General features: G+C 34.8%; 1 protein-coding gene across 9 annotated transcripts in view; it reads right to left on the bottom strand.

The window, feature by feature from the left end:
* The window catches only part of USP34 (ubiquitin specific peptidase 34), a 256,698-nt gene that overhangs the window by 51,336 nt on the left and 177,801 nt on the right, over positions 1-27,561 (bottom strand). For all 9 annotated transcript variants that reach the window (XR_013441778.1, XR_013441777.1, XM_036083556.2 and 6 more), the window contains 14 exons: positions 25,647-25,729; positions 21,692-21,732; positions 21,438-21,562; positions 20,125-20,277; positions 19,131-19,235; positions 16,998-17,053; positions 16,780-16,900; positions 10,304-10,487; positions 9,665-9,825; positions 6,489-6,554; positions 3,750-3,896; positions 3,610-3,666; positions 3,437-3,514; positions 2,944-3,038 (listed from right to left, as the gene is read on the bottom strand). Coding sequence is in view for 7 of the 9 variants with exons in the window: in XM_036083556.2 (XP_035939449.2) it covers positions 2,944-3,038; positions 3,437-3,514; positions 3,610-3,666; positions 3,750-3,896; positions 6,489-6,554; positions 9,665-9,825; positions 10,304-10,487; positions 16,780-16,900; positions 16,998-17,053; positions 19,131-19,235; positions 20,125-20,277; positions 21,438-21,562; positions 21,692-21,732; positions 25,647-25,729 (1,472 nt within the window). In the remaining 2 variants the exon portion in view is untranslated. The remainder of the gene's footprint in view (positions 1-2,943; positions 3,039-3,436; positions 3,515-3,609; positions 3,667-3,749; positions 3,897-6,488; positions 6,555-9,664; positions 9,826-10,303; positions 10,488-16,779; positions 16,901-16,997; positions 17,054-19,130; positions 19,236-20,124; positions 20,278-21,437; positions 21,563-21,691; positions 21,733-25,646; positions 25,730-27,561) is intronic.

Raw genomic sequence — 27,561 nt, 5'->3', positions numbered from 1 at the left:
ATTCCCCTCTTACATGCTTTTTTCCATTCTAAAAGGGTTTTACTGTGCCTAAGTAAGAAAAATAAAAAATTAAGCACACTGTGGTAAATTCCATGAAAAAGATATGCAAAAGTGCTATGGAAGCATAAAAAGGTGTCGCACCAAACTTCAAAGGAGTTATGTCTTCGGTTCAGAATTTTCTTTTCCATTTTAAATAACAGGAATTGAACTATTTATTTTTATAAATTAGAACTGCCAAGTTTAGCTGTATCACTTACTAGATGTATGACCCTCAACAAGTTACTTAACCTCTCTGAGCTTAATTCCTAATTTGGAAATTTCTAAAATGAAGATTAAAGTGCCTACTCCCTCCTACTTTTAGAATGCTGCCTGGCAAATAGCATTCAATAAATGTTGCTTGATATTACAATAGCAGCAGCAGCAGCAAATTACCTAAGTATTATGGCTTAACAAATATTGCTAGTTCAAATTAAAACAAACCAAAATTTCAGTTTAAACAAAAAATATATAAAAGCTTGGATTCATGAAAAATAGCGTTTTGGGGAATAATTCTTCATTGAACGTAAGATTCTAAAGAGATTCTGTTTAAATCAAGAGCTCAGTTTAAGAAAAAAATAGGAATTTAAGGAGACAAGGAAGGTGGGGGAAAGATTTCATAAACAGGAAGTAAGTCTAAAAATCCATCATTACTGATTATTTGGGAGATTGGCAAAAGATGAGGTTATGGAAATATAAAGGAGTCAAATGATGAAGGGCTTCTGTGCAATGTCAGAGTATGAACTGCATCCTGAGAGCTAAGAGTCACTAAAGGACCTGTGGTGGACCTTGGAACCATGCAAGATTCAGAGAATAAATGACATAATGGAACTAAAGAGATGAGAGTTATGTTATAGACTTACTGAATCTATGAGACACACAAGTCACAGCTGGGAGAACACAGCACAACATTCTGAATTGGGTAAAATGAATTAAGAATCATAAGCATGTCAACAGAGATTGAGATTATGGTGGTAGACAAAATTATTCAGGAAAGAATGAATAAACTGAGAAAAACAGAGGTCTGACGATAGAGCAAAAGATGATCCTTAGCCCATTTCTGCTGACCACTTACTATGTTATCATAGACATTCAAAAGTATGGCAAGAGTATAAAAGGACTGAGTGACACTGCCTAAAAGAGCAGACAGTATTTCAGAAAAACAGCAAAATCGTATTAGCCAAAAGAAGGGAATGTTTCAAGAAGCAGGAAGTTATCAAGAATGACAAATATTTTCAGTAAGCTTATTTATTCCAACTAAAAAGATTCTCAAAAGAAAATGTCTCAGTCTATCAACTATCTTTTATTGATTCCTCATTATACCCCTCCATATTAACAAACTTTTGACTGACTCCATTCTGTGTAAGTCTTAACTCATACCCTAACCCAATTCTCATTAGATGGGCCTGTCTTCTCCCTGTAACTGCCCGCACAGCTATGATTTCATTTAAGTATGTCTACCTTACTTTTCTCTCTTGCAACCAACTTGACATCTGGAGACTGAGAAAAAGAGTACCAATCCTATCAGTGTAGATTTCCCTGGAAAAATCTTCTATTAAGCAATTTTAAGAGATGGCTTTTCATTCTCTGCCTTCCAACATGGTCAGATCTATCTAGAAAAGTCCTGTTTGATCCCCAAGCCCTTTCTAGATTCCATTTTCCTTGTTGTTTATTTATTGCCAAACTTTTAAAATTAATGATCTATACTTGATGCCATGTACCCTGACAGCCCTGCTTCTATCGCTACAACCCAAAAAAACATACCACTAAACTATCTTTCTACAAAACCCAATGCTTTTACTCGGCTGTAATTTCCCCCCTTTCCTGTGGACTATGTCAATTGAATACCTTCTTCGGGAGATTCTCTTCCCCAGTTTCTAGGTTACCATCCTATCATGAATTTCTTTCTTTCCTAGCTTCAATTCTGACTTTTTTCCACTGCATTTTTAGGTTGGCTTAGTCAGTCCTTTACGACAGTTATGTTCTTTCTCAGATGTCCAAATGGTGCCAACCAATTATGGCAAATAATCCCAAAATCTAGATATTAATCATTTCATGTCATTGTACACCAATCATATTTTCTATTACTGGTCAATGCAAATCCTCTACTTGAGGCAGACTAGCCTAGTCCCAGGCTTCTTGCACTACAAGGTCATTTCTATTTCTCTGCCTTTGTTCCAAACAACTAACAGCATATGATGCTGTCTCAATCCAATTTCTACTTGTCATTCAATGTTCACCTGGAGAATTGAAACCTCTTTACCCAATTACTCTGTCCCAAATGGGCCAACTTATGGTTGGCTCTTAAGAAAAAAAAAAAATCTCTCACTTCAGAGAATCAGAGGAGGATCTCTTCAGTTCATGAGGAGACTCTTCATCATGATTCACTGATATACAGCAAAGGGCTAAAGCAATCAGACCTTGGTAAATATTTAATTGAAAGGACACAAAAAATTTGGAAAAATTTAAGGGTGCTTCAAAGTACAATAATTGAATGACTGAATATTCAACTGAATAACTGAATGAAAAGTTGCTTATAAGAATAAGCTCAGGGGCACCTGGGTGGTTCAGTTAGTAAAGCATCTGACTCTTGATTTCGGCTCAGGTCACGATCTCACGGCTGTGGGCTGGAGCCCCACATCAGGCTCTGCCCTCAGTGTGGAGTCTGCTTGAGATTCTCTCTCTCTCTCCCTCTACCTTTGTCCCTCCCCCTGCTTGCACTCTCTCTCTCTCAAAATTAAAATCTTTAAAAAAAAAAAAAAAAAAAAAAAAAGATAAACTCCAAGCAGCCTACCTTAACCTTAATCACATAATTTTCATAAAAGTTTAACATGAATTTACCATTTGTGTTTTACTTCCACTTGATGATGTATCAAAATGATAAACATTACATTTCAAAAAGCGTACCTTTTTTCAGCTCGTACTTTCTTCCCGCAATGAGAACAAGTATACATGTTGTCACCTTCTAAAGTGTCTTTAATAGTAACTTCATCAAGAGATTCCTGCGTATTAAATCAGATTTTAAAGTCCCATATTATTGTGTACAGTATGCAAAATTACAAAACGTAGTACTTATCATTTGGGCAGAATGCACAGAGGAAAACAAACTTTTTATAAAAAAATTCTAAATTTTAGCAAAAAAAATTTTTCCCTCAAATTGACAAGATGCTCCATGAATCTTACTAATTTTTCAAAAGTAGAAGTATTTCAACTTTGGGGGAAAAAAATCAGCTTTGTGGTCTACCTTTAATTCTTATTTGATCTGCACAGCAAGAAGAAAATAAATAAAACATGGAAGTTAATTTTTCACCAAGATGACAAACACAAACCTGCTGTATGCAAGTTTGTTTGATTAAAATAAAAGCAGAAAAGGTCTAACAATATATTAAATGTTACTCACATAAATGTTCTTCATATCAGCCACTTGGCACCTCACAGTATAAAACTCTTCAGCAGTCTGACTAACATGTTCACAATCCTGGGAAATCAACAGTCAAATATTAGTAATTTATTTTAATAAGTTAAAATAGACATTAAGATTTCAAAAAAGTAAAGAACAGGTGCAATACTTACCAAGGACACAACATTGTTTGTAATTACACCTCCAAACAAGCTTTTGACGGTATTTTTCTTTAAAAACAAACAAAAGTGAGTAATTAAAATTGGGCAAATCTGTACAGATTTCAAAGAAACAGCAGTATTCTGGTACTAACCAGTTCTGGAGACATTTCTTCAATTTTAGTAATGAGATCAGTAAAAAATTCTGTCATATCTTTCTGCTCCCCAGTATTCAGAGGCTGCTTATCCATGGTGTATGTTTTACAAAAGGGTCTAGGATTATATGCTTTGCATTCACTCTCCTGCAAAGGAAAAGGGAGAGGGATGGATCATGGAACAATCAAATCCTACATTTCAAAAAAAGAACATTATCACAAGGTTCTTGAATAAATAACAAAACAACAAAACGGAGTAAATCTACAATAGAACTGCTTTCTTCTGTTTCATTTTTGTTTGATTTTCATGGCATTTTCAGGTTTTTTTTATTAAATTCAATTAATTAACATATAATGTATTATTTGTTTCAGGGGTACAGGTCTGTGATTCATCAGTCTTACATAATACTCAGTGCTCATTACAACATACAACCTACCCCCCTCCACCACCTCCAGCAACCCTCAGTTTGTTTCCTGAGATTAAGAGTCTCTTATGATTTATCTCCCTCTCTGGTTTCGTCTTGTTTCATTTTTTTCCTCTTCCCCTATGATCCTCTGCCTTGTTTCTTAAATTCCACATATCAGTGAGATCATATAGTAATTCTCTTTCTCTGATTGACTTATTTCGCTTAGCAAAATACCCTCTAGTTCCAACCACGCTTTTCAATTTAATAGTCCTGGTGCCTGGAGATGCTTAAATTACTGTTATGAAATTTGTATTTTTTTTTTTTTAAGATTTATTTATTTGACAGAGAGAGAGACAGCGAGAGAGGAACACAAGCAGGGGGAGTGGGAGAGGGAGAAGCAGGCTTCCCACGGAGCAGGGAGCTCAACACGGGGCTCCATCCCAGGACCCTGGGATCATGACCTGAGCCGAAGGCAGACACTTAACGACTGAGCCACCCGGGCGCCCCTGAAATTTGTATTTTTTTAAGTCTAATAATTTCTAGGAAGGAATTTGGGACTCAAAGGATGCAGATGTGTACTATGAAACATAAAACAAAAATTTTGCAGGCTAAATAAGATTTCCTACAGACTGAACTTAAGAGTTTTTTGTTTTTAAAATTTTTATTTATTCATTTGAGAGAATGCACAAGTGAGAGAGCACGAGCAGGCAGGGAGGATCAGAGGGAGAGGGTGAAGCAGACTCCCCACTGAGCAGGGTGCCTGACATGGGATTTGATACCAGGACCCGAGGATCATGATCTGAGCCGAAGGCAGATGCTTAGCCAACTGAGCGACCCAGGCACCTGAGAGCTTTAGTAGTTCTTAAAAGAGTAGTTCAAGGGCACCTGGGTGGCTCAGTCAGTTAAGCATCTGCCTTCGGCTCAGGTCATGATCCCAGAGTCCTGGGACCGAGTCCCACATCAGGCTACCTGCTCAGTGAGGAGTCTGCTTCTCCTTCTGCCCCTCCCTCCCCACCCCCAACTCGTGCTCGCATGCACTCTCTCAAAAATAAATAAAATCTTTAAGAAAAAAAAAGTAGTTTAAAATACTTTTCTGTTTTGTCAGTTCAGATGGCATGCTCCAACTCTGTTAAAGGTATATTAAAAGGGGAATCAGGGTGCCTGGGTGGCTCATTCAGTTGAGCATCCAACTCTTGATTTCAGTTCAGGTCATGATCTCAGGGTTTTGAGATCGAGCCCCGATCAGGCTCCACAGAGCCTGCTTAAGATTCTTTCTTTCCCCCTCCCCCTCCAAAAAAAAATTGCAATCCAAGAATGACTACTAAATCTTTTAATTTTGATAAAAATTTCATTTATTGACTCCTTAAGTGTCAGAAGCTGAAAAATACAGGAATAAACATGATATAATCTCTGTCCTCAGGATTCTAACAGGTGAGATGAGTAACTCACTACAAGTGGTAGGTATGAGACAGAGTTGTGGAATCTACAGTTTTCTCAGAGGAGATGAAAATAAATTGCTTCGGGAAAGATGACAATAAGAAGAAAAGGGAGAAAAAAAAGTGCTACGGAAAGAGTGTTGCAGGCAGAAGCAGCAGCATGAACAGCTGCACAAGTGATGAAGCAACAGGGTGATGGGCTTCCAAGGGCGGACACTTGCTACAGGATTCAGCTGGATAGAGGGAAGGGTAAGAGAGGATGCTGAAGGGGTGCCTGGCTGGCTCAGTCAGTATAGCATATAACTCTTGATCTCAGGGCTGTGGGTTCGAGCCCCACATTAGGTGTGGAGAATACTTAAAAAAAAAAAAAAAAAAAAAAGGTAAAATCTTAAAAAAAGAGAGAGAAGAGAGAGAGAAAGGAGGTTAAAAGAAAGGGGCAAAATCAGAAGACATGTGCTGATGAACCTGGATACTATTCTGTTCATAATAAAAAACCACCGAAGAGTTTTAAGCAGAGGAATAATATTGTAAGATTTGCTAATTTTTTAAGATTTGCTAATTTTTTAAGTTCTGGGGGGGGAATTAAAAGGGACAAAGAGAAATCAATCAGAAAATTCTGGGGGGAAGGGGGGGAGTGGGGTGACCCTGTGGTGGGAAAAGGACCAGATGGATACAAAGGATTCATTAAAGGACAAATTAACAGTCGTCATGCAGATGAGTGACATGCAACTGTTTAAAAGTCACTTTGACAAAGAACACCAATAACTGACAAATTCAATTTGAAAAATAAGAGTATATAGTCAGGACAAATCCAATACAAATGAACTTCATTTAATGTTTTCAACTTACATAGGTTATATCTAAACTAGTTTTCCATATATGGTTCTCAAACATACCATTAAATATGTAAACATTTTTTGAAGCTCCAAAAGAGTGGTCTTGTGCTTCATATCTTCTGAATACTGGAAATCAAGAGAAAAATGTTCCATTAAAACATACTGATGGTAGCAAATTAGACAGTCTAGCAAAGAAAGTATTACAATGTGCTATTACTGTATCTGTTTTCATTCTTTTAGCTCTATGTAAGAAAAAGTCTATTCTTTATTTAGCAATTTAGCATTTAAAAAATTATTTTATTCATTATATAAATGTAGCCATCGCTATTATGTAAGAAAACTGAATAAAGAGATCTTTAAAAAAAAAAAAAAATTGCTTTCCAGATCAACACTCATTTGGTACAATGCTGTTTTCACAAGTTGGTAACTGTGCAGGAACAGAAAACATCATAGGTGTGCAACAAAGCTGTTTTCTACAAATAAATCCATACGTTTAAAAAAATGTATTATAACAATAAATGACATCTCTCCATCATCTAGTCATATCTTTTTTTTTTTTTCCTAGAACAGTATATCCTTAATATTGCAGAAAAATTACTGGCCAACAAGCTTGAAAGCCTTCTATGTATTCAAATATCATTAACTGAAATTCAGGTATCTGGCTAGACTCACTCACTAGAGACTTAATCCTGAACACCAGCCTTATAGACACTTATTAGATATACTCTAGCTCATCCAAATATTAAAAAAAAAAAAAAAACTATGAAATATTATCCTCACTACAAACTACTTGTCAAAATCTTGAAGAAGCTCTGATAGTCTTGTGGAATAATAAGCCTTCTATATGCCAGAAGTATACACTAGTTATTTGTGTCAATTTTGTGGGGAGTGTTCAGTAATGTGGTTCTACTATTTAGGAGCTTATAATCAAACTGAGGACATAAAGACACTGAAAAGGAATCTATTCAACATATAGTTACTGCAAAATTGTATAATATTAAGTACAGTAGGAAACTGAATAAAAGGAATCAACAAAATTGACAAAACAATTACAGTAATATAACTGACATATGGGAGGCTTAATACTCCATGAGATTAGAGTAGAAGTCACAAAAAACAACATTTTCTCATATGTAACAGAACGGTGATGATACATGATACATGCAAACGATATATAATACAGCAATGGTCAGGAATAAAGACTTGGATTTAAAATTTTCATTGCTGGAGAATTAAGTATTAGTTGGCTGAAGAACGGAAGTGACTGGAGTCTTCTAAATTAAGAAAAAAGCAAGAATGTTTTACTTAATGTAGAAGTTCTAAATATAAACCTTACATATGTATTTACTACTTAAAGGAATATATATGTGCACCCATTAGGATGGCTATTGTCAAAAAACAGAAAACAAGTGCCAGGAGGGGTGTGAATAAATTGGCATGTTTGTGCATTGCTGATAGGAAGGTAAAATGGCACAGCCACTACAGAACACCAGCACAGTGATACCTCAAAAAGTTAAACACAGAATTCCCATATGATCTAGCAATTCCGCTTCTGGGTATATACGTAAAAGAAGTGAAAACAGGGATTCAAATGGATATTTGAACACTCATGTTCATGGAAACATTATTTATAATAGCCAAAAGATATAAGCAACCCAGAAATGTCCACTGACAGATGAATGGATAAACAAAATGTGGTACAGACACACAATGGACTATTATTCAGCCTTAAAAAAGAAAGGAAACTCTGAACATGCTACAACATGGATGAACTTTGGAGACACTATGCTAAGAATGTAGGATTCCACTTAAGTGAGGTATCTAGAATAGTCAAATTCATAGAGGTAAGTAGTAGAATAGTAGTTGCATGAGGTTTGGGGGAATGGAGAATGGGAAGTATTTAATGGGTACAGAGTTTTAGTTGGGGGAAGTGAAAAAATTTTTGAGATTGATGGTGGTAATGCGATATCAATGTACTAACTACCACAGAACTGTACACTTGTATTTAGTTGGGTATATTTTACTACAATTAAAATACATGTAGATTTCTTTACTCTTACTGTGAACATCAGAAAAGGAAATAAAAATAACTAATGCATTCACGTAAATAAGTGCACATTTGACTAGAGTACTTTCCAAAGTCATGTCAAATTCTATTCTGTTAAGAATTTTTTATGTAGAAACATGTCTAAATTTAGTTTTTAACCAAAAATACCATTTATGAGACCTACTCCCAATTAACACATCTGATTGTTCTTTCTGGTGCTACATTTTAATTCCTGAAAGTGCTAATGGCTAAACAGTGATCATTAATATTTAGAAGAGAAATCACGAAGTATGGCCATGTTAACAGTCAGGAAAAAAAAAAAAAAAATCACTGAAATTATGCCTCTTCGCTCATCACTGGTTCTATAAAAATTAAGCAGATAGGGCCACAAATTTAGTCACAAAAATTTCCGTACACAAAATCAATCAGTTATTCAACTATTTCTACGGATCATCAGTCTCAGAAGATACTTAAAAGCATTAATATAACTAACATTAAAAAAAAAAAACCCACTTGACTATACTATAACTCGGAAACTTTGAAGCCTAAAAACATCTTAAGGATTCACTGAAAGTACATAAAGAATTGCAATACTTTTTTAGGGGGGTAAAGTCAGGACATCAAGATGACATGATGGAGGAAAACAAAAACCCAAGTACAAGCATGAAGTAAGTTTGCCAAGAAATTATAAAAGCAGTGCAAAAGGCAAACTAAACAACAGTCCATGGTTAAAAAGAGTGAAAACTAGAAATAACAAGAAGAATAACATAAAGCAGACCTTACCCAAATAAATTAGGCCCACAGTCAAATTTACTTTGGGATAAAAATAAAACAAGTTAAGTGATTCTGGTACATTCCTCTACTTTGTTTTAGGCTTTGCTTATTTTTATGTAAAGAAAATTTGTATTTATTTTTACTGAAAATACCATGTTCATTGTATACACTGAATGTATATATTCCACAACTGTGTTTTCCTTTGAGAAATAAAGAAATTATACTAGTATGTTAGGAGTAACCTACGAAATGTAAAAATAATTAAGTTTACATGAGCTAGCTATGTAATCAAATACAGTCATTTTTTAATTCATAAATTACTTTCTCAATGTTTTACTAAATTGAAATAATCAAGATTAACAAAATTTAAAAATTGTCTTTTACAGTTTTAATACTGAAGTGAGGAAAACTGTACCTTAGCAGTGAAGACAGCCTGTCTTGCCTCAGGTATCATATAAAGTTGCTGAATAGTAGAAGCCAAGTAACAAGTAGCTCCAAGGTTAGTTAGGCCAACAAATCTACACTCAGCACGAACATCCTCATGGGGCCAGTAGTCCCATTTATAAGGCGCATGGGCTGCTGAAAAAAGAGGGAGGAAAAGATGCCCCCCAAACAAACTATTAAACATAATGTATTTTGCTTTTACTAACAGCCACTACTCTCCATTACTTTAGTTAATATACATAAAACATTATATATGATAACTAAAACTAATGTAACACTGCATGTCAATAATACTCAAAAAAGAAATAAAATTAGTAAGAACACACAGAAAAGCTAATTCATTCTCTAAAAATTCAAAAGACTGCCAATATTTGATTTTATTTGGCACTAAATTATTTAACCAAAAAATTCCAAAATATTTCAGATACCTATAAAAAGTCCTTTACACCTGTTTTTTTTAACAAAGCAATGTTTACTTTTTTAACATCTTAGCAACAATAGTTTATAATGTTAAAAGTGTATGAATAGTGAATTCTTTCTATAGCCATGCCCTCCAAAATCTCTTTTCTGCTCATAAAATTTAGAAAGATCAAAGGAAAAGAATGCTTACACTGCATGTGTTGTGCCATAACCCAGTTGTGTATTAGCCTGTAGTTCTCAACGGATCCCTTTACCATCTCTACTAACAAATCATAAGCAGCAGCTCTTGAAGAATGTGATTTGCACTTTGGCTGTTGTCTGTCTTTTAGACTAGGCAACAAAAACAGGAGATTGAAGATATCTCTTAAAAATTCCTGGAAAAAAAAAGAAAGGCCACGTATATTATCTAAAATTACATATTAGTTATATTCTAAATATAATGAATACCTTACGTAGAGTGAACTAGACTATAGGACAATCTACAATTTACTAAAAGGCTATTTAAAAACTTAGAGCAGCATCATATACCATCATCTCAAAGTCTTCCCAATGTTCATTTCTCTTAAAAAAAAAAAAAGCAAAATGGGTAGGGATCAACTTTACTCTTCCTTACCTCTTGATAGCTAACAGGCTCATTCTTAGATTCCCATCTATAATGCTATTATTTTCCACTCCATTAAGTGACCAAAAGTTTTTGTTAAGGACTCCTGTCTTGACTGCCTTTGCCATTTACTTCTGTTTCTCCTTATTTCACTCTCATAACATTAACAGCAGCAGTAGCCAAAGCACCAACTTACTCAAAATGAACAGTTATGGTGCCAGATACTACTCAAAGGCCCCTATACAAAAGACAAAGAAGGCTAAGAACCTTGCCTGGAGTCACAGAGTTGGAAGAAGCCAGTGCCAGGATTTCAGACACCAAGCCCTCGATCCCAGTAAAGTTCAAACTGAAGTGCGAAGTTTTACCATCCTAGATGTATTTTTTCCTCTAAATTTGATCCGCCTGAGGGAGGGTCACCTTTCCTACCTGTTTCTTATTAATTGGTCCTTTGTTACTTTACCAAAGATAGTTATTTCTCACATACCTCAAATACTACCATGATACATTGTTCTGGGGTATAAAACCAGAATTCTGGTGTACTGTGCAGAAAAGAGGTAATGTAGTTAAAGACTAACATTCTCTTACACTTAGAATGGCTGGATTGTAAGGTTGATCCCTGGGTGTCATGTGAACATTTGAACAGTAAAGAGTTCGCTCCTCTGATATAAAACTTTTCCTAAGTGATAAAAGTGGCTCACTATGCGTTTTATATTTGGTTTATGCTGAATACCTGCTTTCCATCTGGGAGTCTGGAATTTCAGACACTGTGGTCAGTTACACAGGTACTATAAATGACAACCCCCATTTCACCCCACCTAAAACCCTGACCTGAGTGAGGCTCAAGAGAGTTCCCCCGATAGATGACACCTCACACATGTTGTCACACTCATCGCTGGGGAAATTAAGCACATCCTGTGCAATTCCAATAGGAGAGGACTCTTAAAAGCATGCACCTAGTCTCCACCAGATTCAGCTGGATGCTGTCTTTTTTGTCACTGACTTCATTTTGTATTATTTTGCTGTAACAAATCTTAGCCACTAGTACAACTACATGCTGAGTCCTTTGAGCCCTTCCAGTCAATCACTGAACCTGGGGATGGTCTTTGGAACCTATGACACAGGTACCAAATAAAGGACAATTTGAAATATTTTCCCATTAATGACATCTCACTATTGTCAAAGAAAGTACAAAGTCCTGATTTTGCAATGAAAAGTAAGTTTGGCTAAGAAATATGGAAAGTGAATAGGGTCTACTTCATATAGCTGATAGACTGATAAGTCTGTCTTGCCTATCTTAGAATTCAGAGATTAGATGATGTGTCTTGGAGATACAAGATAACACATTTACTTCAGCTAGAAATTAAAGTCAAACTAAAAAAAAAAAAAATGGAACCGGCTAATAACTAGTTTAAAATGAAATATCATGGGGGTACCTGGTTAACGTGGGGCCTGCTTAAGATTCTCTCCCTCTCCTTCTGCCCCTCCCCCACTCTAGAAAAATAAAAAATAAATAAAATGAACTATCTTTTGCCCATCGGTTTAGAACCAGAAATTGAATGAGCTAAGTTTCCATAGCTCCAAAGCTTTGATAAAATATATTTAAAACCTATGATAAGATAAAAACACTTTATCAGAAATATCAGGTTGGTAAAAGCATAATGAAATGAACAATATTAAATTTTCCTTACTGAGTTTACCAGAAAAGCAGGTATCTCTAAGTAAAAGGATAACCTATATATTAATATGTCCATTTTTTAAAAGATTTGTTTGAGAAAGAATCGCAAGCAGACTCCCCACTGAGCATGGAGTCTGACACAGGGCTCAATCCCATGACTCTAAGATCATGACCTGAGCCGAAACCAAGAGTCAGACGCTCAACCGACTGAACCACCCAGGTGCCCCACAATATGTCCATTTGATAAATAATGGTAAAACCATTCTGGTATACTTCACAGAAAAAAGAACCTCAAACTGCTGAGAGAATACTAAAAATAGTTTCTGATAATAGATCAGTGTGATTTTTAACATGTAATTCAGAAGAAATTCAAAGATTAAATAACACTGTTAAAATAAAACTTCCATTTCCACTGTAAACATGTGAACAAAGTTTACATTTCCATTATGTAAATAAGGTTTCCCAGAATCTACATTATAAAAATATAAAGTAAAGGGCGCCTGGGTGGCTCAGTCGTTAAGCATCTGCCTTCGGCTCAGGTCACGATCCCAGGGTCCTGGGATCGAGTCCCACATCGGACTCCCTGCTCAGCAGGAAGCCTGCTTCTCCCTCCCCCAACCCCCCTGCTTGTGTTCCCTCTCTCGCTGTGTCTCTGTCAAATAAATAAAATCTTTTTTTAAAAAATTAATAAATAAATAAAAATATAAAGTAGGAAGAGAATTAATGAACACACATTCGACCTCATTAACAAGTAATATCCACCTATAACTATATGAATTAATTTTAAAAGGCCCATCCTTCTTGTTAATACATTCATTTTCAACTAAATTTCATTTTAATGTTTCATACTTCTCTGGCAAAACTTAAGGTATATTTGGACTTGCCTATGGTTCTGCAGAAGAGTACATGCCCTGGGTTGCGAGTCTCTGCTATTCACAAATAAACCCATTTTTGCTGGTAAAATAACTGGCAGTTTTGTTTTTTAAGGTTAACATTACTTGGTGATCAGACGTGGAATACAAAGAAGACCCTCAACAACTCTGAGGCTGGTGAACAAAACATGCCAGTATCCACAGAGTCAACTGGGCTCACTGCTTTCTTGCTGACCTTCGAGTCTGAGAATTTGAGTCTTTTAAGAAAAGTCCCCTTTGGGAATTCTTCACCTCCTGAGAGGATGACTTACGAGACTTACATGACTTACTTGTCACCCCACACATGAGAAGGAAATCTCTACAATCATGTAAAGCGACAACCATGCTGAAACAACTTCGACCCAGATATAACAAAGAAATGAAAGAAAACTATAAGAAAAAGTTTCAGAGAAAAATGAGACATCCTAAACCCATTCTGTTCTTACTAATCAAATTGCAAAACAACAGACTCTATAAAAATATATCAAGAATATAGTTCCTTCTATTTTTGAGACTGAAAAAATGTAAACAGAAAGCTTGACAAAATTATTGCTATAGACTGCCAACTACTTTTAACTAGAAGATGGACTTTTGACATTTGATGAAGATACACATTTCCTTCTATAAAATGTTACTAAAAAGAGCTTTTACTTAAAGTTTGCTGTGTATATGAAAAAAAGTATATTTAGGTTGCTTTGATTGCCCATATCCAAATAAATGTAATGTAATGATAATTAAAAACAGAAGAAATTCTGGACAACACTGTGAGGTCACAGTATTTTTTACATTAATTATGTTTTTTAAATATTTTTTTCAGTTTTAACAAATTCCTGGAAATTATATTCTTTAAAAATACAGAGTTGATGGGGATTAAGGAGTGTACTTGTGATGAGCAATAAATGAAACATGGAATTGCTGAATCACTATACTGTACACTTGAAAGTAATATAACACTGTATACTAACTAGAACTAAAATAAAAACTTAAAACAAAATTTAAAAAATAGAGTTGAAAAATCTAGAAATGTTTTAAAGTCTAAAAATCTGTGTGAGGACACCTACGTTTCCCAAAATTCTTTAAAGACTATGTGAGCAATATTTCAGTACATGTGCTGCCGAAGCGAGCACAAGACTATGTGAGCAATAAAAGTTTGAAGACTACTGTACTCTGCTGGCTCTTAATCTGTCACCAGGTATTTTGCTAATGCACATTCCTGATGTTATTTGACTGGATCAAACACTTTAAGGACTCCCTTTTTTAAATTACAAAAGTAATGCTTTTGTTTTACTGCATGTACATATAAAAATAATTTCCTGTGAACTCAAGAGATGACCATATCTAGGGGCGCCTGGGTGGCTCGGTCGTTGAGCGTCTGCCTTCGGCTCGGGTCATGGTCTCGGGGTCCTGGGATCGAGCCCCGCATCAGGCTCCCTGCTCGGCGGGGAGCCTGCTTCTCCCTCTCTCACTCCCCCCGCTTGTGTTCCCTCTCTAGCTATGTCTCTGTGTCAAATAAATAAAATCTTTAAAAAAAAAAAAAAAAAAAGAGATGACCATATCTAGCTTCCCAAAGTTACCTCCTATACTTTTTCAAACTCAAGTCAAGCTGAACTAATCCCTGAACTTCCTACACATATCCAGTGGTTCCTATCACTTTATTTTTACTCATATTCTTTTCTAGGACTTAAAGGTTTCCTTTACTTTTCTACTTAAAAAAAAGAAAAAAAAATTTATCCTGGGGACGCCTGGGTGGCTCAGTCGGTTAAGCATCTATCTGCCTTAGGCTCAGGTCATGATCCCAGGGTCCTGGGATCAAGTCCCGCATCGGGCTCCTTGCTCAGCAGGGAGTCTGCTTCTCCCTCTGCTTGTTCTCTCCCTCTCTGACAAATAAGTAAAATCTTTTTTTTTTTTTTTAAGATTTTATTTATTTATTTGACAGAGAGAGAGAGCGAGAGAGGGAACACAAGCAGGGGGAGTGGGAGAGGGAGAAGCAGGCTTCCTGCGGAGCAGGGAGCCCGATGTTGGGCTCGATCCCAGGACACTGGGATCATGACCTGAGCCGAAGGCAGTCGCTTAACCGACTGAGCCACCCAGGCGCCCAATCAAATTTACTTTTAAGAATAGGAGTATATAGGGGCGCCTGGGTGGCTCAGTTGGTTAAGCGACTGCCTTCGGCTCAGGTCATGATCCTGGAGTCCCTGGATCGAGTCCCGCATCAGGCTCCCTGCTCGGCAGGGAGTCTGCTTCTCCCTCTGACCCTCCCCACTCTCATGTGCTCTCTCTCATTCTCTCTCTCTCAAATAAATAAATAAAAAAAAAATCTTTAAAAAAAAAAAAAAAAGAATAGGAGTATATAATGGGACAGGGGTGCAAAGATGATGTTCCCTGCAGTTGCTTTTTTTTTACAACCAGTAACAACATAAATGTCAATAAAAATATTGTTTCCCTCCTTATGTATTTATTTTTTGAAATATATTTTTAGTGTATTCATTTTTTTAAATAAAAAAAGCAGATCACAAAATGGTATTTATGTAATATAAATGATATACCTAAGTATTTAATGTATCTACGGAAACTCCTGGAAGGTCATCCATCACCTAAGCATCATGGGAAATCAAACTATATGGGGATCTTCTCTTTGCACTATCTAAAAATTTCTTTTTTTACAATGATTTTCACATTACAATATGTTATCAAAGAAATCAATATATTATATTTTAGAATAAAAGTTATATACTGGCTTATGTAACATAGTACTTCAACCAGCAAAACTAAATCAAATTATTCCCAGTGAGTATAGGAAAAATTCAAAAAGGACCTAGAAAAATAGCACAAAAAGGGGCTTTGTCAAATAGGGGAAGTAGTACAGATTTAAGACAGTTAAGACTGTCACCTTAAGTTTATCTCCAGAATCCCGAACTCTATGCCCTTGAGGATTATCTTCCATCCTTCTGGTTATTCCTGTGTTTCCTACCACAATTAGTGACCTCAAGAAAACAACCCTCCAAACCAAAACTAACTCCCTCAATGCAGGCAATGACAAAAGTGCTAATGGCAGAGTAAATAACTTAATCTGAAGAGTAATTAGGCATTTATGGGTATAGAGTGCTTAGGTGTTATCAAATATTCACAGATTTCATGTCAAATGGGCTTCTAAAACATGAAAACAGACAGGTACTCTATGACTACTTATTAATTCTCTGTAAATTATTAATTCAAAATAGTCAACCCTACAGAAATTGTAGTAGAGGTTGCCTTTCTATTTACAAGTCATAGGAATTAAAATTTTTTCTGCATATAAGCTTAGCGTTAATATTTCTAGGGTTCATTTTATTCAGTGTTCTCTTTTCCTACCAACAATAAAGTTCTAGCAAGCTTTATGTTTGCACATTTAAGAAAATTTAAAGTACCCACATACAATGCAACAACAAAAAAAATTTCAATCATATTTCATACAGACATTTAGATGTCTTAATACCTACCTGTCCTTCTCTGGAAAATTTAAAGGGTGGTTTGTGTTTAATAACACTTGTTGCAAGCCTTAGAAGTCCTGTAAGGCCATCATCTTCTATATTACCATCTTGATGATCAAGGATTTCCCTGCTACAAAAAAGAACACAAGCAAAACAAGATAGTTCACATACTTATGTCCTTTATGTTTCCTCAACGATAAAATTGTCAATTCCACATCAAATTTTACCTTCGAATACAGTCAGCCAAATGTCGTGCCAAAGCATCTAAGTCAAGGAGTGTGGTCTTAATACAAAGAGAAAATACAAAATTCAAAGTGTTTAGTAGGCAGAGATTACTAAAACAAAAAATATCCTTCCCCTGTAAGTAATAAGAATTTGGTTCTCCCAAATTCATTAACATACTAATTAAATTATAAATAATACAGCTACTCTTTGATAGCTATAAACTCATCATTGATAGTCCTTTAAAAAAGAATCCATGGGGTATGCCTGGGTGGCTCAGTCAGTTAAGCGTCTGCCTTCGGCTAAGGTCATGATCCTGGGGTCCTGGGATTGAGCTCCGCATTGGGCTCCCTGCTCAGTGGGGAGTCTGCCTCTCCCTCTGCCTCACCCCCTGGCTTTGCGCGCGCTCTCTCTCTCGCTAACTCTCTCTCAAATTAAGTAAAGAAAATCTTAAAAAAAAAAAAAATCCATGGCATGTCAGTAATAAATTATGATAGTCATAGTAATGTATGGAGGAGATACAAAGGTTTGTTGTTTTATTTTCTCTAACAATTTTATTGAGATATAGTTCGCATTACCAGTCAATTTGCCCACTAAGGTTTGTTTTTTTTTAAAGCTTTTATTTATTTTTTGACAGAGAGAGACACAGCGAGAGAGGGAACACAAGCAGGGAGAGTGGGAGAGGGAGAAGCAGGCTCCCGGCCAAGCAGGGAGCCCGATGCGGGGCTCGATCCCAGGACCCTGGGATCATGACCTGAGCCGAAGGCAGACGCTTAACGACTGAGCCATCCAGGTGCCCCACTAAGGTTTGTTTTTAACACCACCTTTAAACTAGGCTTTAAAAAATAAATTTAAGGGGGAGGGGCTGTCTGGTGGCTCAGTGGTTAAGTGTACAACCCTTGGTTTCAGCTCAGGTCATGATCTCAGAGTTATGAGATTCAGCCCCGCATTAAGATTCTCTCTCTACCTCTCCCTCTGCCCCTCTCCCCACCTGCGTCCACCTCACTGGTGCATGTGCTCTTGATCTCAAAAAAATAAATAAATTTAAAGGTACAGTTCCAAAAAATTTAACTTTTCATTATAACTGAGCAACAAACTGAAACATTTCACAAAACTTAAGAGAATTCTCAAAGAAATTTGTATCTCTAAGAAAAAATGATGCTGACTGGCAAGCAAGCAATATTAGATTCCTACCTTAAATGGGTAACCCAAGATTAAAAAAAAAAAAAAATCAATGGTTATCTGACATCAATATTTCATGAATAATCAAGTAAAACACATTCAATATTTGTAACTATTTCTCAAATGAAAAGTACTTTAAGAATTCAATGTACACTGCTCCTTAAAAGTAGAAAGTGCAAATACTATAGGATTTTTTAAACTGTAAAGTATATAAAATGCACTTGAATTAAAATATTTTTTTAAGACTTTTTAAGTAATTTCTACACCCACTATGGGGCTTGAATTTACAACCCCAAAATCAAGAGTTGCATGCTGTACTGACTGAGCCAGGCAGGCACCCTTGGATTAAAATACATTTAAAAAAGAGAAAATATTTCCTAAATATCTAAATGTATCTTCTTAAAGTGTTTCTCATTTTTTGATGCATTTCAGCTTACTCGGTTTATGAAGGAGAAAAAACTTACGTGGCAAGTTTGTCTTCGAAATTAACTTATTTTAAACATCTATTTGAAACTATTTTAGTCTAAGAAAATTAGTAGATCAGTAAGTTAATAGTTTCTTAACCTTAAAATAAATTCTATTTGAATTGCAATTTTATTTTACATATCCAAAACTCCAAACCCATATGCTATTACAAAACACTGTGTATTTACATTTAAAGTCCAAATTTCACATTCCAAGTAACATTTTATATCTACAAATCTTACTCAGAAGAAATAGGAAATTACTTATAGGTACCAGATGAAGACATTTCAACAAAGGTCAAAGTAAAAAGAAAAAAGGAATTTAGAGCAAAACAAAAAGGTCCAACTACAGTAAAATAATTATGGCATTTTCAACCCTTAGAGAATGATAAAAAATGCCCTCAAAAATAAGGGCTTATATAAAGTCATAAACATACATGAGCATGATCCATCCAACACCATACAAGTTAATGTATAATTTTCTGAACATACCTGACTAGCATCCTTTATATGTATGTTGTCCACTAATTTGCACAACAACCAAAAATACTCTTTACATCCAGGTTTTAACATTGGTTCTTCTTCATAATCATCTATCTATTAAAAAAAAAATTTTTTTAACTTTGTGAAAACATTTTAAAAAGGGGAATAACCTAAAATTATAATACATTTAAGAAACTACAGACCTTATGAAAAAATTAAATCTCTATACAAACAGTATTCAAAATTTAACAAAAAATGGGAAGAACACTTCTAGCTTCTATAAAATTAGAATAACTAGGCCCATAAGTGAATAGTATAAAGTATTACCCTCAAATTTCTTATAACCCACTCGGAAAAGTCATTACATGAGTAACATATAATGTTAAATAACGTGACAGAAACGAAGAATTCAATGAAAATGTGTGTCAACAAAAGAAACCTACAGAGCATAAGTATATATAAATCTACCCAAATGCAATGGTCTATTATAGTTTTGAAATCTAAAACATAATAAACACATTACATATCTTACATACTTGATGACAAACACGGAGGAGAAAAAAGTAAATCCTACAATGCATCATATTTCTGGGATTAGTAGAATTTACTTAATGAGCTCTGAATTTATTATGTGGTAGAAGGCTTTTTTACAAGGTAGTATATACACTGGAGCAGGAAAGGAAATTCAAAATTCAGAGTATCATAAAGATTAAAAAAAAATCTGTGTGACTGAATGAGAAGAAAGCTACACTTACGATGTTTTTATCATTCAATTTTAGTTAGAACAAATGCTATTTCCAAAACTCCATTCCTAGGTGTAACATGGACACAATATGTCCACAATGCTGTCACTTTACAAACTGTATTAACTATTCTCTTGGTAAAAACTACATACAGTAAACAAGTACTCAAAATTACTGCAAGTATGTAATACAATGATAAAAACTTGGGGCAAAGAAAATTGCAGAAATAGAAACCACTCCTAAACACAGTAAAATCTTACCCTGATAGGTTTGAGTGCTTGAGCATCAGGAAGAAATTTCAACAATGTTGAAGCAGCCAATAACAGAAAAGAACGATTGATTGAGTCTCCTCCATCCAGCCCTGACAGAGATAACTTATAAAGACCATTGCAAGACTCATGACGGACCGCAGTCTAAATGAAAAAGCAAGTTCCAAAGATAGTGTGAGTTAAGTATTAAAAAGTTAATCTTTAAAATCAATGTCAGCAGAAATAACATGTTACACAGTTTCTTTAGTAATATTTTTTTAAATGCAATGTTCTGATCATATACCCATGCACATAAATCTGATCAAATAAAGTACCTCCAAAGTATACAGTACTATGTAGAAACATGTTAGAAATTCCCAAATATGGACATGAAGAAAACCAAATAAACATAACAATAACAACAAATACAAAAGGAACAAAGGAGAGGATATTCATAATAATTTATTTACAAAACTAAGTAAGAGGATAAAATATTTTCGGAACAAGAAGCAATTTAGAAAGTACTTATACCAAAACATTTTAGTTTCTACAGGACTTGCCCAAATGTCACAATCATTACCTGTGACACAGCCAGAACAAGAATACATATGCATTCAACTCAGAGCTTAAATGTACTAAGATAATGCTGCCTAAAAAAGATGTAACTATTTTAACTAGTGGCTAAGTGTTTTAGCAAGAGTATGACTGACTTTAGTGTTCACATTGGAATAAAAATATATTTGACTTATCTCTTGTGTCTAAGGATACACTCTAATAGAAAAAGGAAAAGAAGCTTCCTCTAAAACATAAATTACCAAAAAAACCACTCTAGTCCTTCCCAGAAAAAAATTTTCAAAACTCCAAAGCAAAATAAGTATGGTTTTATTTCAGAAAAAGAAAAATATGAATGCTCTAGACTATTTAATATTCACAATTTTTTGCATTTTATTTAAATTCAATTAACATATAGTATTAGTTTCAGGGGTAGAGTTCAGTAATTCATCAGTTGCATATAACACCCAGTGCTCATTACATCACATGCCCTCCTTAATGCCTATCACCCAGTTATCCATCCCTCCACTCCCCTCCCCTCCAGCAACCCTCAATTTGTTTCCTATGGTTAAGAGCCTCTTAACATTCACATTTAAGTGTACGAAGTTCAAAACACTGTAGATCTGAAAATGTTTAATAAGTACATTCCAGATAATGGGACATATTTATGGAATCATGTCCATTTGTTTCCATTAGCTCTTTTTTTATTATCAATGCAAATAATGTAAAAAAATATGAAGAATAATAGTACCGATTTTCAATCTTTATCTTACCTCAGGAATAAGGAGAGTCAATTTCTTTAACCAATCTTGTAAATGGTCACTATCAGCAAGGCTAGATTTCACTAAAGAACAGCAATGTGCCCAACTCACCAAGAGCCACATTGAATAATGTGAAACTAAAGAGAAATTAGAAAAAAGTATGACTATAAGACTTGTGCTGTAAAGAAAACACAATGTTCATTATTAAATACTATCTAATTATGCAAATCTCTATTAAAAATTAACTTTGTGGAACCCTTACTTACCTTCATGCCTAGACCTGTGATCGGACTGAGCTTTCAAAACTCTGTAAAGTAAAAAAAAAAAAAATCCACCACCACTAATTAATTTTAGCAATAAAATATTAATGACTCAATTTATTACCACTTATCCTTTAAAGTTTACACAATGTACCCTCCATAAATAGAGAATAAATTTTAAGAAAAATATGTTTCCTATGGTCTTTATCTTTTAAAGAAACACTGGTAAAATATTACAAACCAATCCATTTGACTGCTCAGATTTAACAATATCTGAGTGAATACAGTATTGATTGAAATAAGTGAACCAAGAAGTGCTCATGATGGGTGAGCTGAGTGGCTCAGTCAGTTAAGCATCCAACTTGGTTTCAGCTCAGGTCCTGATCTTAGGGTCATGCGACTGAGCCCCCCACATTGGGCTCTGTGCTCAGTGTGGAGTCTGCTTGTCCCTCTGCCTCTCCTCCCTCTGTTTGCTCATGCTCACACTCTCTCTCTCCCACTTTCTCTCACATCAATAAATAAAATCTTATAAAAAAAAAGATTTAATTATTCGAGATGTGTGTATTACAAACAGAAAGGTTGTAATGGTTTAGATTCTAAACTTCAGACTTCTAATTTTAAAAATAAAATCATACACTGACACACAATGCCCTTCCTTTAGTACTGTTAATGCCAATTTCTCTCAGAAATGGTTAAAAGCAAATTACTAAAAAGTAGAGAAAACTAATTTAATTCTGTATTATTTTACATTCGTTTTTCTCCACACATTCAGTTACTTCAGTGGAAAATGTATTACTTCAATTTAAAGAAAAGTATTAAAAACTTTCATTTTAACAAAACCAATAAATGGGGATTATCTGTCTTACAAATAAATTGTTTAAAAAAAGAAAAGCACTGATCTCTAGCATCCTCACTTTGTTACAATTAACAAAACACCTTTCAAAATCTCAAAAAGCAAGATTCATCCACATTATTGATTTAAAGTAAAAAGTACTGGGGCACCTGGGTGGTGCAATCAGTTAAGCATCCCACTCTTGGTTTCAGCTCAGGTCTGATCTCAGGGTAGTGAAACTGAGCCTTGCATCGGGCTCTGTCCTCAGCACGTAGTCTGCTTAAGATTCTCTTTCCCTCTCCTTCCCCACTCCCTACGCTCATTTGCGTGCTTTCTCTCTCTCTCAAATAAATCTTTAAAAAAATAAAAGTAAAAATTTAGTACTAAGAAGTTAAAACTTGTAAAATCACATACGTGTCCATATTTCATGTTCAGTTATTATCATATTGGTATAACCAACTTTACCAACAACCTACCCATCTACCTTTTAAATATGTAGCATTAGAAGATTTTTGATGGGGCACCTGGGGGCTCAGTTAGTTAAGCATCTGCCTTCGACTCGGGTCATGATCCTAGAGTCCCGGGATCAAGCCCTGCCTCAGGCTCCCTGCTCAGCTGGGAGTCTGCTTCTCCCTCTGCCCCTCCCCTCAGCTCTTGCTCGTGCACACACGCTCTCTCAAATAAATCTTTATTAAAAAAAAAAAAAAAAAGATTTTTTGATAACATAGGCAAAAAGTATGCTCTAGCTGCCTTAATTGATATAAACCTGGCACCATATGAATCAAGGTGGGACCTAAGGAAAAGATAACGGTGCATGAACAGGCACAGAGATAAAAACAGGAATGGGGGGCAGGAGGAGGGGGCTCACATTACAAAGATGGTAAAAAGTTTTTGAAGAATGGAACTGGTAGAATGAAAAACAAGAATTGCCACAGAGTGAACCAACTTGAACAGCAGTAGCTGGTATCAAACCTGCACATTTTTTTTCCTTGTGTGAGGTTAACAAAGTCAAGTGAACATATCTTGATTCACAAGAAATAAAAGCAAACTAAAACAGTTACTGAATGGCCTTGTTAACTCAAATATATCATGGCATGTGGGATAGTAGAGTGTGGGTTAGGGAGGACCCAGAGGAAAAGTTAAGAATTATTTAACTGGAGAGTTAATTGGTGGTTGGGGTATAAAATGTATTTTATCATACAAATCAAAGGCATGTTTACAGTACTTTCTTCGTTTCTACACGCTGTCCATTCATAAGTTTTACAAACAATGAGATAAGGTGCCTGGCACTAAAAATACCATGGTGAGAAAAATGAGATATTGTTCATATAGAACTTAGAGTCTAGTGGGGTAAAGCAGATATTGATCAAATAATGAATGTGAATTCAACTGAGACAGAGACAAAAGAAAGGTAAATTATAAAATAAATAATCTTAAAATAATCATGCTATTTATATGCAACCACTGCCTATGAAGGTGACTTTTAAAAGCATCTAAAAACAGCTATTAGCTATTAGCCACAAATAAGGTCAAGCACTTTCAAACGTGTTTACATTAGCTTCATAAATCACTTAAGTATAATGGCAAATTTCAGCCCAACAGAACACCTACAGAATACATAGAAATTAATTTTACACACTTTAACATAACTTATGTGATTATTTAAGGCATACAGTCAGGTTCCTATGTATCAGTCAGCAATTATCACACTTGAATTTCAGTATCAAAATTTCATACATTATTTTTTTAATCTCTACTGTAGCCCAAATAAATGGGATTATTACATGCTCAAACTATATTCACATACACGTATTTCCAGCTCTGTCCACCAAGGGCCTAGAAGCAAGGAAACCTCAGTAGCAATGAGTCCACCAAGAGCCCGTATTTTTGGAAGTTTCCCACCACATGAACTAGGGCTTCTTAAAGAAATGGCTGATTCCAGGACTAAGGCAGGGAAACTACATGCCTTGAAGATCTTAGAGTGACAGGAAAAATAAAAAAGGACTCCTCTCTTCCCTTCCACCACAAATAATAAGGATTTGTCAAAAGGACACATGAACAAGCTTGAGGAGGCCAACTCAGGTATAATTTGAGTAAAGTGAATAGTAATTATTAGTCATGAACTACAACAAATTGAGTGGAAAAAAAAAATCCACATGAATTCAAACTGATACTAACTAAAAGGGAGGAAGAGAAAGCTCTTCCTCATAATATAATGTCAACCAATAAACATAAAAGGAATGGTTAAGAGCCAGAAAATCACTACTTTACAAATACAACCTAATGTTTAATGCAGACAAGAATCATCACTGAATGCTAAAAATCAATGAACGAAAGTTTTATGAAGAGCAGCTTCCGACGGGTCACTTTTAATTAGGAAAAATCAGCAACATTATTGGAGAGAAACCTGCAGGAAACCACATAAACTAATAAAAATTAGTATCACTAATAATGGGACCAATTGACATCAGCAGGATGTATTGGGAAAGACACATTACTCATGGAGTACTCCTGCTAAAAATACATCATCTGCATTTAATCATGAAGAACAATTAAAATTGCTAGAATCAGAAAACCTAAACTGAAAGATGCTTTATAGAAGAACTGGCCTGAAGTACTCAGAAATGTCAATATCATGAGAGAAAGGCTAATGAAGTATCCCTGATAAAAGGAAGTGGAAGAAATAACAACTAAGTGCAGTACACGATCCTGGATCAGGAAAAAAAAAAGTATTATAAAGAATATTAATGGGAGAATTTGAGTGTGGACTATACATTAAATAACACTATCAGAGCAATGTGAAACTTTCTATATTTTACTCAAAATTATTAAGAAAATGTCCTGGTATCGAAGTATTATTGGTAAATGGTCATATCTGAAACTTACTCTCACAAAATTCAGGAAGATATGTAAATAAATATGTGCATACAAACACACAGAAAATGCACACTCATGATTATGCAGTAAAACTGGCAAAATGTTGATAATACACAAATGAAGATGAACAGTATGAGAGTTAAAGATACCCTAACAATTTTTCTCCTAACCTTTAAATTTTTTCAAAATGACGTTTTCAAGTATTATATTCTTGGTACAAATACATACAAAAATTGCGTAAAAACTTCATACCTAGGAGCCAGATTATCATACGTATAAGCAACAGACATAAGTCGCTGAATCAAACTGGTTCCTTGGACAAGAACAAGAAATACCTTTAAAACAAAAACATTAAAAAAAAATATTTAAATACACTCAAACACAAGAAAGTACTTTTAACCCAAGATTCCAAATTACTTTTTTATCTATAACAAGATAAGGAATATCATATACTGTAAAAATATCAGTATTAGAAAACCAGAATTTTATAACCAAACTTAAGAATAGCAACTTAAAAAAATAAAAGAAAATTTACAAATATAGAAGCAAAACTATTCTTCATATCTGATCCATAAATTCTTTATGGGTGAAAAAATACATTACACATGTCAATGGTTCATTGGGGTGATCAAGATTTAAACATTTTTTGCTTCTGACATAAGGGGAAAAAAGCCAACCAGTGGCAGATATCTCAACCATCCTGAAATAGAGAAAAAAATGAATACAGGGCACAGATTCTAGATTAAAAATCCTGAGGTTTGCAACATTTCAAGGTGCATGATATTAATACGTATTTAATTTTTAGGTTCTAGTTCTTCTATATAGTGGGAGTTCTTTATGTTCTATATAGTTCTATGTAATAGAAATAATTTGCTAATTTAAATAAATAAAGAATTAGAGACTCCCTTCTGTAGATCGGAACCCTTTTGTTGTTAAGTGTTATAAGCACTATTCCCATCCTGGAGATGTGAGTCCAGTATAGCAGGTAACATAGTAAGAACCGTAACACAAGTAATAGAATGTGCCACATGAGCAGAAGAAGAGAGCAGCAACTATAGCTATCCCTGGTGAAATCAGGACAGCTTCAAGGAAAGCTGTTTAGGATGGAAATTTTAAAGTCTGACTTGGAATTTGAACCTTTTAAAAGGGCTTTAAGGGGAACAAATGAAATAATGCATGACAGTAAATTATGAAAAAAAAAAAAAAAACAACTAGCGTTCTTCCTCACTATCTACAGAATATCAAAACCGGGTAACTGTGTCTCTAGAATTCATATAACAAAAATTTTTGTTCCCAAAAAGCTTAACATACTAAATTCTGATTATGATCAACTAATGGGAAAATATATATAGTAAACACCTTTTCTAAACTATAAAAACATAACACCAGCATATGCAATGAAAAAAATCTAGTAAGATAATACACAAAACTATCAATGGCAATCACCTATGACTGGGAGGGAAGGTTCACCTGTATATTCTGAATTATTGTCAATAATATGTACTTGCATACATTTAAAAAATTTTTTAAAAACTTATGTGTGCATGTATTTTATGTCTGTGTTATATTTGTACTATTAAAATCTCAAGAGGAAATAACTAATTAAGGTCAAAAACTTTGAAGTTATTTAATGAGTTAACAGAAAGGAACACAATCAATCTGAGTTTTTAAATTATAACCTGGGGAGACCATTCTGGAAAATAAATAACGGAAACATTACAGCAATGCAAGGTTAAAGTAAGGAGTTGACAATATGCAACACTGTAGAACACATGTAGATTACACTGTAGTCCCCACAGTTCTATTTTAATTGTATTAGCTATAAATGATTTAGAATCCTAGGAGAGGTCACTTGTCCCACTTAATCTCCCAAAATTCTGAAAGGGAAATAAGCCTTCAGGTTTCAATTTTCACCAGTAGTTTCCAACATATGTTTCACTACAATACTTCTCTATCAGAAACAACTCATTACTCTGCTGTTTCTTGGGCAGCTATGAGGTAAGGTGCTATTCTCAAAAGGTTACAAATGAGTAAGAGATCTCACTAAAAACTGGTCTTTATCTCTCCCCACTTCCCAGTTCAGTGATGGAGCCATTTGAAGGGCAAATATTTGATCACATGAACCACTGACAGAATTCTAATTATACTGCTAGATGTGCTTGTTATT

This window comes from Halichoerus grypus, chromosome 10, assembly GCF_964656455.1.
Source record: "Halichoerus grypus chromosome 10, mHalGry1.hap1.1, whole genome shotgun sequence".
Classification (NCBI taxonomy): domain Eukaryota; kingdom Metazoa; phylum Chordata; class Mammalia; order Carnivora; family Phocidae; genus Halichoerus; species Halichoerus grypus.
The sequence above is the reverse complement of the archived record's forward strand: the minus strand, read 5'-3'. Positions and strand labels throughout refer to the sequence as shown.